Source organism: Echiichthys vipera (genome assembly GCF_963691815.1).
Source record: "Echiichthys vipera genome assembly, chromosome: 22".
NCBI lineage: Eukaryota > Metazoa > Chordata > Actinopteri > Perciformes > Trachinidae > Echiichthys > Echiichthys vipera.
The window spans coordinates 13,923,092-13,939,196 of NC_139847.1; the positions used below are offsets into that span (position 1 = coordinate 13,923,092).

At 40.1% G+C, this 16,105-nt stretch overlaps 1 protein-coding gene across 1 annotated transcript in view; it reads right to left on the reverse strand.

The window, feature by feature from the left end:
• The window catches only part of pcxb (pyruvate carboxylase b), a 316,797-nt gene that overhangs the window by 27,618 nt on the left and 273,074 nt on the right, over positions 1-16,105 (reverse strand). The window contains exons 18-21 of the mRNA XM_083937027.1: positions 14,681-14,848; positions 12,921-13,002; positions 4,593-4,750; positions 3,795-3,881 (exon numbers count right to left, since the gene is read on the reverse strand). Of these exons, the coding sequence (XP_083793153.1) occupies positions 3,795-3,881; positions 4,593-4,750; positions 12,921-13,002; positions 14,681-14,848 (495 nt within the window). The remainder of the gene's footprint in view (positions 1-3,794; positions 3,882-4,592; positions 4,751-12,920; positions 13,003-14,680; positions 14,849-16,105) is intronic.

Below are 16,105 nucleotides of genomic sequence, written 5' to 3' on the forward strand. Positions count from 1 at the left end.
ATCCGGTCTTAAGTTGTGATGTAACACCCTTGCAAAATACTATTTCCAGGTCATAGCCAGTCTACAATACTGCAGTGCTGTGTTCCCCCTTATTTCAACAGATCTGAGTAAAAAAACAAAAACACAACGGAATTGTCATTTTAACGCCTTCCTGTCAATGAAAAGGTGTTTCACAGAAGTAAAAGGAGAGCGTAAAAGGTTCACAGGTTCTGCCATTGTTGTTTGTTTTGTTCGACAGAGCGTTTGGACCTGAAAATAGTATTTTGAAAGGGTATTATTACGTCAGACTTAAAGACCGGATGGAGTGAGCATCGCTCCCACTGCACTGGACTCGTTAGCCAGCCGCTTAATCAGTCAAATAAACCACAACCACCCACTCCTGTCTAGGCCTACTGCCTATGATAGTATATATCACTATACTATTATAGATATTATTAGATCTCTAGTCCATTGATATTTATTTCTTTGTCCCTCTCCAGTTTCTTAGGGACGATAATATCATATATCATTATTTCTAAAACCAATATCATCAGAAGGGGAATTTTAATATCGCGCTGTGGATACAGTTTATTTATAATCTGAACAAGTAGTTTATTAACTCCACAACAACTGATTGATTACACTGCATGGCATTCAACCTGTACAACCCAATACCTTGACAGGTAGGAAGTGGGGGGAGAGCGCACAGCGATGTGTCATTACTACTATTACTATCATATCCAATTATAATAATAGTTTCACATTTTTTTGCTAAAACAAAACACCTGTCACAGCTGTTAAATACATGCCATTTACTTTCTCATGGGACATTCTGCTAGCTGCACATGGCCCTGTCTGTCTGAGCAGTGCGACAAACATCCACTGTCACTAATCATATCGCCCAACTATTGTGCATGCAAACTTCATGGCTGCATGATAGATAAGAGGCACAGAGGACTGTTTTCTGTCCCCAGACTTTCTCAAAAGACTTAACTAATCAGCAGTGAGGCTGAGGGAAACTCAAGAGACTCTAGATTTTTTAATATCCCTTCATTCTGCTGATTATTTGTGAGTCATGTCCACGGATACTGGCAGATTGAGTGAATTTACACTGGGTGCTCAGCAACGCAATCTATTATACTGGAATTAATATTGAGATATAAAACAGTTAGGCTTATCAGCATTTTAGGAAATATTATTTGACTAGTCGCAAGGTCTCCCAGGTTGCTTTAAATGTCGTTTGGAAGAGAGTGGGAGCCAATGAGCCTATAAGCTTGTTTTATTTTTTGTTTTGTTTTTATTCAGAACATGGCTCCCTTAAAAAACAAGGTATGAGAATAATAGGCTTAGAAAAGTAAGCAATTAAATTAATGCAAATCACTTTTATGCAAATTATTTGACGATTATTAACCTTTCTGAAAAATCTGACGTAATTAGAGTTGTTTGTCTTTCAGCACACTTGATAAAAAGCAGTTCTGTTAATACCCTCGATTTTTTCTATATTTGTTGTAAAGTGGTGTAGAAATGAAGTCCTCTGATAAGCACAGCCCCTCACCCCCAGCTCTGAGCTTCACAGATATGACTTTTAAAGCGCTGTATGTGTGTAGGAGAGCATGGTCAATGTAAATACCTTGGTTGCTACGCTAAGTGACAGTGCAGTGTGTGGTGTATCTACTTAATATCTACATCTGACAAGCACACACCCGCTCCCTTATGGACAAGCCAACTGTGTGAGAGAGACAGCCATTGTGAAGCTAACAGGATACAACAGGGAGCATAGCAGGACCCATAGGCACATTAAGCCAACATTGCCTTGTGCAGTGAAGCCCGCAGAGTCTTAATTGAATTGATAGAGTATGGGGAGAGGAATTGATGAGGACAACTGAGAGGGGGGGGGAGAAAATAAGGGAGAGAGGACCCGAGAAGGAAAATTGAAAAAAGAAATATAAAAATAGTTCAAACAAGAGAAAGCGAGAGAAGGAGGAGGTAGAATAATTGACAATCATAATCCAGAGAGAGTCAAATAAGAAATATGGCTCGGGAATAAATAAATGTGTAAAGCAGCAATGGAATGAGAAAGGTGAAAAAGAAAAGCAACAGTTCTGCTTGATAAGGAAAGAGAATGCAAACTAGAGAACAAAATAATTACAGCGTGTGTGAACACAGTGACAGAGGGATGAATCTATTACTAAGCTGTGATGGTAAATAATGAAGGGGAGAAACAAAGGAATTAAATGGAAAGATAATGAAAAACAAAAAAAGCAGCATTGAGGTGAATTTAGGCTGAGAATGAAAATGTTGACTGCAGAATTGGCAATAGAGCTCCATCTTGACAAGTAGGATTAATGCGCCCTTCAGGAAATCAACCCAAGACTATTCCCTGGAGTTTCTACACAAATTTACATACAGTAGAGTGGGGAAATACAAAGAAGTGTCAGTGCTGAATAAAACTATCCTGTTGAAATAAAAGTTATATGACAGGGTAAAACCTGATACAGAATAGATGCAATTCCCCAGCTTAGAGTAAGAACGTCTAAGCAAAGGGAAAACTAAAATGGTGGGTAGAGTAAGAAAACTTCCCACAGAGGACGAAGAAGCCGGGGGAAGGTCAAACAGACTGTGAGGCTGAAAGTGAATCCAGACAGCACAGAAGAATGGATGAACGACGAACCTAAATCTGGGATTGTTTGGCTCAGCCGAGCAAAGAAAGAGGGGTAACTTGGCAGAAACAGCCGGCGTGAGAGATGCTAATAGAGGAATATCAAATACATGCCAGATACATTTTTGTACTATAATGGTCTGTATCCTCTTTCACACATGCACTGCAAACTTGAAATGGTCTAGACCAGGGGTGCCCAATCCTGCTCCTGGAGGGCTACTGCCCTTCATGTTTAATGATGTGCTCGTTATCAAGCAGCTGCAGCCTGTCACAGGTTTGATAATCATTAGAGTCAGGTCTGCTGGAGCAGGGAGAAACCTAAAACATGCAGGGCAGTAGCTCTCCAGGAGCAGGGTTGGGGACCCCTGATTTTGACATTACCCTGAGGAGCTGTATGTGCGAACGTTTGGACTGGACATTAGATGGATTTCAGATTCCATGAGTATAGCGACAGCCAGGCATATCCTACATGAAACAGCACAGGCTAAGGCGTGTTTGGAACTCATGGTGTGAGCGGTAGCGGAGATGAAGGCAACGCTCCAACTTCTAAAAAAACTTAGTCCGCGCTCCGTCCAAAATCCTCCTGCCCGTGCTCCGCTCATACGTTCTGCTCCATAGTACAAAGTCCTATTGACGCTATGTGTGAGTAGAGCTGCTCACTGCCCAGAGATATACAGTGGTGATGTTTATATAATGCGGTTGGCGTCAAACTGCAAGAAAATAAACACCCCAGGGTGAAGGAGAAGGGTTATTTCCATGAATCAAATCCAGATGAAACTGTCACACTGGAAAGACGATGAGATTCGGGAACTTTGGTAAAGGCAGATAGTTTACATCGCTGGACAAGGATAAGGAACGGCAAGAGACTTGATTGTCAAGTGCCAAATTATGAAGTGGCTACATTACCCTGCTGTAATCCCATTCATATCCTGCCTCCTACACGCTCTACCCAGCGGCACCCCTCGCCTAAACCAAACTGAGTGTTTCCAGTAGGTGAGAACACGCCTGACACAATCTCCTGTTGTGTGCTACAGGTGTGAAAGGGAAACTTCATGAGGCTTGGTGGTACCTACCAGCACTGAAGTATGTAAGCAGTAAATGTGAAGACATGGATACACTCCTGAAAATGATGTGATGTTTTATCTTCATGTCTCACCTTGATGAGGTCTCCTAGTAGTTTGTTGGCTTCGGTATAGGCCTTCTTCACCTCCTTGAACTTGTTTCCCAGACCCATGCTGTGAGCCTGCAATGAGCCATAGTAACATAACATGAATGAATAAAAATAATCTTTGTATTTCTCCGTTTGATGAATAAGTCGAGGCATTCTGGGTCCTTCAGTGTCAACCTGTGATTTAAGGCTTTAATTTGTGAAGCCTCACCCACAGTTTTTAGATTTATGGAAAAGACACTCGTCTAGCAAAGGCTAGAAGGGCCAATTTTGACAAGCCACTGTAAAGTGTAATTTGGTACATAGTGCATTTCTTTAACACTTGTTGACAGAAACAGGTCACAACTGGGCTACGGGATGTGCACACACATTTTCCTTTGTTGCTGTGGAATCAGTCACTCTTAGCTACTGTCTATGGTGACACTTCTCAGTGTGACTGTTGACTCAGGTTTGTACTTAATGTACCACACAGCATTAACATAGACCAAAATAAGCTATCCAAGCAATATTTTTTGTGAATTTCTAAAACAGTGTCTTAATGCCGCACTTCAGTAGAGCTGAGGAAAATAAGTTTGAACATTAAACTGTCAAAAACATAGGTTTGCATGTAACAACAGTGAACACAACTTAACATTACACTGTGCTCATCTGTTGTTTATATCCCTTCAGATGCATTGAGTACCAATAATATTCCATCCGAAGGAGCTAAAAATATGACAGTGCATTTAAAGTTGAAACTATGAAATTATCCACTTACACGAAACACAATAGAATAGCTTAGTGTACCTGGAAGTGAAGGTTGGTGTACTGTCCTCCGGGTATCTCGTTCTCGTAGACATCAGCGTTACCAGATTTCATGGTGGCAGTGCAGTCGAATGGAGCGTACAGGCCTCTGGCTACTTCCCAATACTCACTGTAGTCAAACACCTTCTCCAGAGCAATGCCTGCAGCAGAGCAGAGCAAAAAACTCATTAAATCAATGGTCAACATGCACATTTTCTTTTAATGAGACACTGAGAATGCTAATCATCTGAAGATGTAAAAAACATTTCGGGGAAGTTTTCGTGTTTTCAGAATAAAAATCTAAAGCCGTGAACATGGGAACATTATTGTATGGGGGGTATATTTATATGCTATACGGTGTGAATTTCTGATGATTTGTACCCTGTCCATTGAAAAGAGGTAATTGGTGTTATATTTTATTTAAAGGTTAGTGGAATCGTTGTGGAAGCTTTTGTAGCAACCTGCCATTTATCGGAATTGGTCATCTCCAAACTTGTGCCAGCTAGCAAATTGTGACAATACTGGGTTCATGCTGTTGATATCGATGTATGAAATGAAACTATACGTATGATATGAAAAGTTTCACAGTTTTGACAGTGCTGATTTTTTTCCCCAGTCCAGTATGATGGTTTTTCTGCTCTACTATACCAGGGTCCTATTTCTTAAACTACTCAGTAGGAGAAACCCATATGTCAGCAGAGACATTTCCACTGTATATAACCTGCCAGGAGCTCGTTTTTTTTTTTTTTTGACAACTCTTAAAAATTGCATTATGTCAGTAAAAATGTGGTACGTAAAATGGGTTACAGGGCAGAAAAGCTAGATAAATCCTGAGCCACAGTGTTGGTAAATCACTTCTACATAATAAATATTTTGTGATCCTTTAAAAAACATCTTCGCTCATATTCATGAGATTCTGTAGCAGCCGTTAAGGTGTGCTAAAGCTGATTACCTTAAAAGGAAAGATCTGTTTTAATGCCATGAAAGAAATGGCAGTACACTTAGCTTTGGGCTATTGATGACAAAATCAGTCATGTTAATGAGACAAACTTAGCTCATTACATGCACAGCAACAGAGTGACAGGCTTGAATTTTCATGATTCAAATTGAAAAAGTACTGCAGAAAGTGTTTGGGTGCTTTCACTTTGATCCTGGCGAGGAAATGGAGCTGCTGTGAAATTAATGTGAAATTAATGTGTATTTTGTTGCTCCTCAAATTCCGCTCCCTGCCAAGCCAGTCAGTAATAAGGTCCATTTCCATCTCTGTTTTGTTGCTTTCATTTATACATTCATTGTGAAATTACAGCCTTAATTTACAAGCGGAAGTGACGGCATGTTCAATGTAACAGCACCCTCTGTTGATTCCATTGACAGCTCAGGTCAAGTTTCACCTCTTTCCGATATCAGGGGCCAGTCGCACAAACTTAGTTTAAAATTAGTCTTAGTCTGTCTATTGCATTTAAATGACTGATAAAAGCCTGACTTCATTTGAGGTAGTGAAATTATAAGCCACTCTCCCCCTGGCTAAGCCTGCGGTCAGAACTTTGTTGGCAAATGACTTATACTGTGACAAAAGTGTGTGAATTAAGCATGACGTTACATTTTACTAATTTAGCAGCTGAATGGCTAGTTAGCTAAAATGCTTTAATGATTCACACTGTTTTCATAAAATGAGCCCAACAGCGGGCTGGTGGTCAACAGCAGAGAGAAGAAGGCGGATAACAGTTCCAGACATTGAAGTCTGTCCACAGTGCTGCCATTCACTCTTTTACCATCACGCTGGCCTGCGGGCCAAGATTCTGTTACTGTACTACATATTTATCGCTTAAAATGTTTTCAGAAACGTATGTTAGTGTGAGGTTAACCTGAAAAATGATAACATTTGTGACCCGGCTGTCATGTTGAAAACCGTCAAGTCAAAACCAAGCACGTTATTTGTGTAAAAATATATATAAGTGACATTTGTAATGAAATATTATGAAATATTCCATTATTTAGTGCCATTAACATAGGCAAAACTCAATGTAGAAAGGGAGGCAGCATGGCAACACCACTCATGCAGTGTGAGACAGGTTTATGTAACAAGGAAGTTTCTAACTCTAACTCTGATTTAAAGTTATGTTTAAGACAATAACTCTATTTTAATGGAAACTGGCCCCAGCTGAACATGAAAACTCCACCTAGCTTATGTTTCAATGTTTTTTTTTATTTTTTTTTTAACAATTTTACTTCATTTGAGCCAGTGGATTAAACAGATATTTGAAAGCTTCCACTGCATAGTAGCTGCAGTGGTAACTGTGAGTTCTCCCACCTGACAACACAAAGAGTTCTGCCTCTATACAAAACTAATACCAGCTGCACTGAAGCTGCTGTGGGTGTAACATGTCTGGTTCTTTTCTGATGGATCGGTAAATATTGGTTTAAAATGAAGCATCTTTGAAAAGAGGACATACTGTAGCTCTCTGATAGTAACTGACACTAAAAACTCTTCTGTGGCTCTGCTGGAAATGTCTCAATGTAACATGATATTGTTCCCATTTGGCCTTATGTTGCAAAAGAAAACTACATCAACTTGGGACAGAGAAGCAAGCGGGGAATTGTTGTGTTTTAGGGTGAATTTGACTTTAATTGCAAGGACATTTGCAGATACACTCTTTCATTGTATTGTTAAATTGTTCAAATTTTCAAAACATATTTTTTAAATTTAATGCCACACTGGGTCGAAAAGTAAAAGGAATAGTGAACATTTTGGGAGTCTTTATGCTGAGCTACTTCAGCCTATAGACCCTCCTTAATCCTACACACTGAACCTTTAAGTAACATATTCAATTCAGCTGAGCTGAGCTACAGCAGCTGTTAGAAAAACGTTCCACCAGCCTACAGTTTCCTGAGGAGAGGTCCAATTAGCCACACCTGTGTGAGGTGGAAAGTCCTATGAAAGCAGAAATTTTAGTTGAATCAACTGACTTCTATTATTAGGAAAGTGCTTTGGCGAGGAGCGATGACAGCTAAACCCAAAGGAAACTTGGCCATAATGAAGCGAGGATGACAATAATGTTCATCATTTACACAATTTTCTCCATTGTGATGACCAAACTTGCCTCCTGGGATTAACAGGATTATTTTTACCCTGTATCCTATAAATATGGAGAACAGATACAAATGTTGTGGATTATGACATTTGCTAAATCACACTGGAGGTAAATACAGCATTGTTTTCTCTGGACTGCTGGTTAGGCTCCCAAAATCATCAATCACTACAACACTCTACTATGTGTATGTATACCAGAGACATGCAAACACACATGCACACATATCAGTCATTCAGAGGGCTGCTTGGCAGTGACAAAGCGCCATCAATATACAAGTCATTAGCAACACAAACTCACTAATGCAGGAGACAAACACACATAGACGTGTGCATATTTGCGTTCATAAATTTACAGACATTACACACACACACACACACACACACACACACACACACACACACACACACACACACACACACACACACACACACACACACACACACACACACACACACACACACACACACACACACACACACACACACACACACACACACACACACACACACACACACACACACACACACACACACACACACACACAGTTTGTGGTTGATGAGACGATGAGAGCTAACCAAGACGCACAGATGAAGACAGATGAGCATGAGGAGATTCAGGCAGGAAAAAAAATGGAAAACTGAGGGCAGACAGATGAAGAAAGGGAGAGATGAGGGTGGTGAACAAGAAGCTTAATGTGTTTGCTCACCTGCCTCGCTGTCTGAGTTTAGTGCTTGTATACATAAAGTAATATATATGTTTTGTGTGGTGTGTGTTTGATGAATGCTACATCTTAGATGACTGCATTGTTGTGGCAGCTGTAAAATCAACTAAATCCATGCATGATGCCTGGAAAAAGGCAGTCTATGTTGCCTTAACTAAACACAAGGGCCACTTTAATGTGTGTGATCATTCAGCTACATGAGTGGTTGGTAATATGTATGACTTTTGAAATGCATGAGTGTGAGCGTGCACGCTGAGGGTGCCTGAATAAACAAGCTGACAGCCTTAAGACAAATGAATGAATCACAGAAGCGTTGCTTTTGCTTTGTCTGCAGGACAAGAAGTGTTGTTGGAGACACTGAGGGAGTGGAAAGAGCAAAGTGTGAGAGAGTTTGAGGGAGTGAAATAGACATGAAAAGCGCTGTTAACTGCTTTGTCACTGAGAGAGAGGGAGGGAAGAGGAGGATGGAGAAACAATGTGAAAGAAGCGGGGGTGATAGGAACAGAATCAGAGATAGAGGAGGCAGAGCAAACTGAACAGCGCTGATTACTGCTTTGTAAGAGAGATGGGAGAAAGAGGGGAGGGAGTCAGGGAAAGTAGTAAACAGATGAAGGTCAGGCAGGTATGGAAGTATCCAAGGCAGTGCACTGCTTGATTATTAAAGTAGTGAAATAGGCAAACGGCGATGAAGAGGGGAGAGACATGAAGAGAGGCAGAGATGAAAAGAACAGACGAAAAACAAGGTGACAGGTAGAAAAGAGTGTGGAAGTGTGAAGAAGTTTGTCTGCATGTGTATGAATAATGCATGTACCGGGGTCTCATCAGGATACACTATAAGTATGCACATGTGTGTGTGCGTGTCAGGGGGGGTTTTGTGCATCCTAATCTTACTCTTGAGTGAGGTAAATTGAAAACCATGAATAAACTGACACTTGAAAACCTTGTGCTCTTGAGTAACGACCTTGTCTTTCTCTCCCTCTATACTTTTTCTGGAAACTGTATGCTGACAAACTGATATTCATTCACCAGATTGGACTTTGTCTAAATGACAGAATAGTTTCTCTCCTTCTGGTACTTTGATGCTTTTTACATTGACCAAAACAATGTTTGCCAGCTCGACAGAATGGATGTGAATCTGATGTGCTCAGCTCAAAGGTCTACAAGCAAGACTCAGTGTCTGTACTGCGTGTACAAAACAATACAACAGGAATTTTGGGGAATTGTTTGACAGCGGATCAGTTTGAAATATTGTGGGCATTATTGGAACAGTCAGGAGCAGCCACAGTGAGCTGTTCACACTGTCGGTAGAAGTCTGGTCGACGGTGAGTGACCATCGGGCTTCTTTCAGCATGTTGAATCAGCGGCACAACCGTCGGTGAAAGAAGTCACTCTGACTGGCTGTTCAGTCAGAGCATGAGAAGAGTAATGTAAGTGAAGAAACAAATGGCTAAAGTCAAGAGGCTGTGAGATAAAAAACAAAACAAAACTTGTTATTCCAGGTAAGAACGTTGTTTATTGTCTGTGGTATTGTTCGATTGCGCACTGTAAATATCATTAGTTATTTCCCCATGTGGTTGTGTTGCTAATGCGCTACAGTATGATGCTTCTCACACTCTCACACCTGTTACTACAAGTACTGTAGATAGGATGCTGCCATATCAATTAGGACTAAAATCTTAAGGACTGCCACTTTAAAGTGATTGGTGTTGGTCTCGGCTCCAGCTGAATAATCGCGGACTAGAAACTGAACACCACGTGCCAGGATGGAGTCTTTGGCCTGTGCATGGCTCTAATGCAGCTGGGTGTTTAATGATGGAGAAAGCAGCAGTGAAGTGGTTTCCCTTGCAAAGTCACACATCGTACTCAAAACACAACATGTCTTAATGGCTCTGCTCTGTTGCTTTATGAACCATTATAGAATTAGCCTCCTCTTCTACAACAAATTTCTCCCTGTACGATTGTTACTGCAAATTTAACAATGAGCCTCGAAAAAAAACCCATTTAATTTGAAGGACGCCCGGAGAGACTAATAACTCAAAGCCCCGATGTTTACTGTCATTCCACTGCTTTACAACACCACATAGCTGCACTGAAAATATAACTGACATTGTGTTGTCTGTTTGGCCAATTCACTCCATGTTGGGAATTAGGGTTTTTATATAATAGTTGTATATAATAACATAATGTTTTATGATAACTGTATTATATTGACCAGAGGTTTAACTTCTGACCTTCACAGTGATATGGAAGTTTATTCAACCTGGTATTAGGTTACTATTTCAACAGTTTAAAGGTCCTACATCATTACTATTACAATTCTCAATTTCAGGCTCACACTTGTATTTTGGGTTTCTACTAGAACATGTTTACATAATGTTAATGTCTTTTTTTTAAATTTCTCATTCTTTCTTTCTGAATATACCTGTATTCACCCTCTGTCTAAAATGCTCCATTTTAGCAATTGTGCCCCCCTGTCAAAATCGCCCAGTCTGCTTTGATTGGTCAGCATTTCTGAGTCTTCCACATATACACAATGGAGATCAAAATTAGAGAACAAAGTATTAATTCTTGATTTATTCTGAAATATTTTTTTATTTTTTATTATTCAGAATTTGATAGAATATCCGCTGTGACTCTTTTAAATAACCAAGGCGTTTCAACAAAAACCTTTATTTTGTGAAAAAAATAATGAGTAAAATTAGAGAACAGTAACCATTGTGTCAGAAGAAAAGATTTAAACAATGTTTTCTTAGGATTCAAAAAAGGAATAGGAAGTGTAGGGGCCCTTGCTTTGTGAGTCCAAAAAGACATGAAAATCTCACGTCTTACAAGATGGGACCATTAAATGTTTCAAGGACGGTGTTTCCTCCAACATACATAAATTATTTTTAGGTAAAGCAAGTACTTTTCAAACAACTCTACATGAAAGTTAAAACAGCCAAAACAGCACGACAAAAGCATGCTCAGTTCCACAGCGGTTTGACAGTGATGGACAGCAATTATCCCATTTATGACAGGACCTGCAGATACCACTCCAGGCTATGTGACATGGCTTTTATGAGTATGCATCATAAACATTCACAGGCTGTAAAGACAATGTCGGCATGAGTTTCCTGACATACTAATCATTCTGTGTTACAGTATACTAGCATCAGGACTAATCATTTTACCATGGGACACATCAAGTCATTGATAGGCATTAGTGAGGGTTTTCTCTGAAGACCATATGATTATCAAAAACCGAGCTAATGGAAAATAATTTCTCTCTTATGCCCAGAGGCAGGAAACTGTCTGTGCATACATAATGAGAGCAAGGAAGGCCTGTCCATGTCCACCAAATTGTCCTGAATAAAAAAAATCTGCATTTAGACAGAAACAAAAAGCTTACAATGTCAATAATGTCCTGCACTGCAACAGCAGGGTTTACATTAGCTGTGTAGTGTGAATATAGAGTAAAGTAAAATGGCAGGGTGTTTGCTATTTCTGAAAAATGGAAATGAGCTATCAGATCTAGTTAATAGAGCTGAGTCTATAAAAATAAGCAGTAAACCTCACATGGGTTTAAATTCCTTTAGCTCCTTTCATGTTACTTCAGTTTCCAATAGCATTTTTCATCTGGCTGCTCTAATATATTTTTACACTGTGCACCCATTGCTGTGGGAGGCGGAGGTCACTGAGCCCGGTCAGCTATAAGAGGTGGGAGAGGCTCCCGATTTTTCACAGCCCATAAAAATGACATTGAGCGAAACGCATTGGGGAGCAAACCAAAAGGGGAGTGAACGTATTATGAATCCATCCGTCCACTTATCTGTTGACCTCCTGAGAAGACTGAAAGATTTCTGAGAAGTGAGCTCGACGTGGGTCAGGAAAGCAAATGGGGAAACAACAACCATGTCGAGGATGTCTTGGGGAAAACCTTTAACACCTACTCCAGGCAGAGCCATAGTCAAAGTAGAAAACTGTGGTTCTACTGGGCATGCTACGATGAATATAAGAGCACATTATTCAAGGCCACAACTAATATTTGTATGGGTTTATAAAGCATCAAATTGATTTCTGAATTCTCAACTTTTTATCTGAAATATTCATCATTTCAATTACTTAAAACGTGTTTGTTTTTTTATAACAGAGCATCACATTTTATTGACCAGGCACGGCCTCTTTCTTTTGGTCTACCTCCCTTGCATTTAATTTTTCCTCTCATAATTGGCTGTCTACATCATCACTGAGCAGAATACGTCAGTCTTTCAGACTGAGGGCCATAATTACTGATGCGCTCTGCTGTTTATTGATCCCCCCCCCCCCTCACTTAGCAAGACTGGTGATCTGATGTCTCATTAACAGTTAGAGAGTGCAATAAAAGTTTTTTCTTATTCTTTTCAACCTGTTTATTTTAATTGATAAGAATATCAAATCAAATTTCCCCCTCATGTACCAAAATGTATCTAACACAAATACTTCTTCTATGAGATCTTCTAATACTTTTGAAACGAACAATTGTCTGTTGATGTCACTTACCGGTGTCAAGCTTGGTCCCCTTGGCGCATGCCACCATGGCTCCCATGCTGGGCTGACTGGTCATCCCGGCCATAGAGTCGACCTAAAGAGTGACATTCATTATGAATACTGTTTGACTAAAAATCTTAATCATTGTAAAAGTGCTGGACTTAGGTCCATTTAGTGAAATGGTGTGGTGTAAGAATCTGCAGATCTGTGCACGCATCTGTTGCGTAGCGCGCCACCGAAAGAGACAGCTGGCACACACACTTATCAAGCAAGTGCATCCCTATTAAGTGAGATGCTGTGAGGAACAGCAATGTAACTTAATTGATTAGAAGTTTAGTTCTATAGTTTCTTTTTAGTTTGGCTGCTTAAATGTTCCATGATGCAGTGATATTCCTGCACACATGGGAATTTTAATTACTGAAAGCAGCTTCTCTAACCATTAAAGTATAATTAAAGAAAGCTTACAGGGACTGGAAAAGGGGGGAGTGAAATGTCAATGCTGGGTGTGGTTCCCTAAATCTGAGAAAATAATTCCTTCAGGTGGGTAGCTGGTGGGTGATTTAAGGGTACATGCGGATTTGGATGGCGTTAGAGCCGCACATCACAATCAATGTTGTTCTGGTGGGTGAGGGGGAGAGAAAAAGTCATGGAACAGTGACTGGAGCACATTAGACAATACCTAGGTAATGTGAGAACTAAACAAAACTAGGAACACGAACAAAGAATGATTTCTTACATTTATTAATCAGAGCATTTACAATAATCACTCAAAATCAGCAGAGGGACAGAAATAGCTGATAGGCTGGTTTGCATCTCTGTCTGTCTGTCTGTCTGTCTGTCTGTGGATGAATTGGAATCAAAGCCCTAAGTTCTATTGTAACCACAAAAAGCAAGCAGGCCAAAAAAACACAAGACCAAAAGCCATTAAACCACTTGCCAGCATACAGTGCATCTACAGGTAAATGTGGGTTGTGACTTTGAAGATAATGAGGTAGAACACCAGGTTTTTCTGATGAAAACACTGTTTCTTTTTCTGGCTATAATAGCGGAGCACATATGCTTCCATTTGTCCAAAATGTGTGCATATAAGTTCTGTATAATTATTAATGAGAGGAAAGCACAAAAACAGCAATAGGGAGAGGGTCTTGGCTGTCTTCCCTGCCCTGTCGTTTTTCAGCATAAATGGTTTATAACTTGGCAGAGTGAAAACACAAAGTTTGACCAAGTAAACCAATGGGCTGATACAAGCACGTGTTTTTAGTGTCTGATCCATTGTGGACAGTCAGTTGTTTCTTTCATAAAGCATTCAGAAGAAATGAACAGCAGAATGGCCTCAAATTGCAAATAGCAGCCAGTTGTTTTAATGAAACTCCCAATGCTGGCAGCAAGCGTCAGTGAACACAGTAAAAGAAAGGTTCCTGGCTACAACAATTGTTTGGTCTTTGTTTCAGGGACATTTAACAATGCAAACAGCAGCAACTGGTAGAAAATGTTTGTTTGTGTTGTTAGAATAACTTGTGGATGAACCTAGGCCTAAGGTTAATGTACATAGTGATTGGTTGGTCTGACATAGCAGGCACTTCATATTTTTCATAATTAGAAGAAATGAGAAGATTAGATCATTTTATGATAATGACATTTAAAACATCTCAGAGGCTTATAATATAATATTTTAAACATACAACTTATAAATAACTTTAGCATCAAAACAGCTAAAGGAACCTTGCCTGTTGGTAACGCGCGGCTTCCGTAGAACAAACACAAATACTCACAGCCACATCCACTACGTCAGCTCCAGCCTCGGCACAAGCCAGCATGGCGGCTACACCGGCCCCAGCTGTGTCGTGTGTATGCACATGGATGGGTACGTCCGGGAAACGGTCTCTTAGAGAGCCAATCAATAGCTTGCTGGCCTCTGGCTTCAGCAGGCCAGCCATATCCTGGTTACAAAGAGAGATTGAGGAGGAGAAGGGAGGGGGTAAAAGGATTGAAATTAATATTATATTTTTATTTGACACGATTCATTGAACACATATTTGCTAGTGATCCAATTAAGGTTAATATCCCAAAATATAACATATACATTACCACGTATTTTCACTTTTACATTATTTGAACATGTAAAAAACTCTTTGTCTTGGAATCTTTCACAGGGTATAAATTAACACAGGAGAGGACCTTAATGTAGATCGTAGAGTGTCTAATTATCCTCGCAATCTTCAACAATCATCTTGTGGCTGTTGCCATCTTGGTCTTTTTGAAACCAGTAGTGGCCATATTTTGGCCCTATTTGGTTGGAGCTAAGTTATCCAATACTGTTCCTAGCGATAGCTAGCTAGCTTTGCTACAAAGGCGCAAAAATGAACAGCCCACTCCTTAGTGTCTTTCAGTAAAACTATACGCTGAGCAAGACATTTTTACCCAACCAAATGTTACACAATTAACTTTCATTAACTGAAAACACACCGTTGAAGGGGAAAAGTACTAAATACGAAAATACTGACAACACCCAAACTGGACCACATCGTGTTGGTGACTTTTTAATCACAAGGTAGCCACATCGTCTATTTACTCCATCCATTTTAAAACGCAAACATTTTGTATCGTTTTGGCTATTCATCCACATGGATGCAACATTATGGGAGCCTGAATATGTTCTTTTCTAAAAACCGGGTCCCAGAGTGGATAAAAAATAATACGCCACCTTTTCGTCTGGACAGCTAAAACACCTACTGAATCTCTGTGCAGTGCTGCTACGTAAGAGGAGATAGGGGGAGAGACCGATCTCAGCGGCCATGGAATTTGATTTCTCTGAGTGGCATGCATAGGAATGAATTACCATAGGCTATATTTCTCCCTTTTCCCTGATGGTCTGAATAAGTCACTAAATTTGTCGCTAGTCGCCTTTTATAAATAAAGTTGCTAAGAAGGTCTGAAATATCACTAAATCTAGTGAGAAAGTGACCGCCTGTAAGTGCTTTAGGAAGGGGGAGGGGTTCATGGCAGCACCCGCTGCTCATTGAGGACAGTAACTGCAGAGTGATAAGTCTTCATATCAGAGTCTCCAAAGTAAGTAAGTCACCAAGATGGCAAAACTTGTTTGTATATAGCATCTCTTCTTCTCTGTTTTTGGTGTATTCAATGTCAATGGCTTTGTGTGGACTTATATTCTTGAGACGACGCCGTGTGGACAGAAA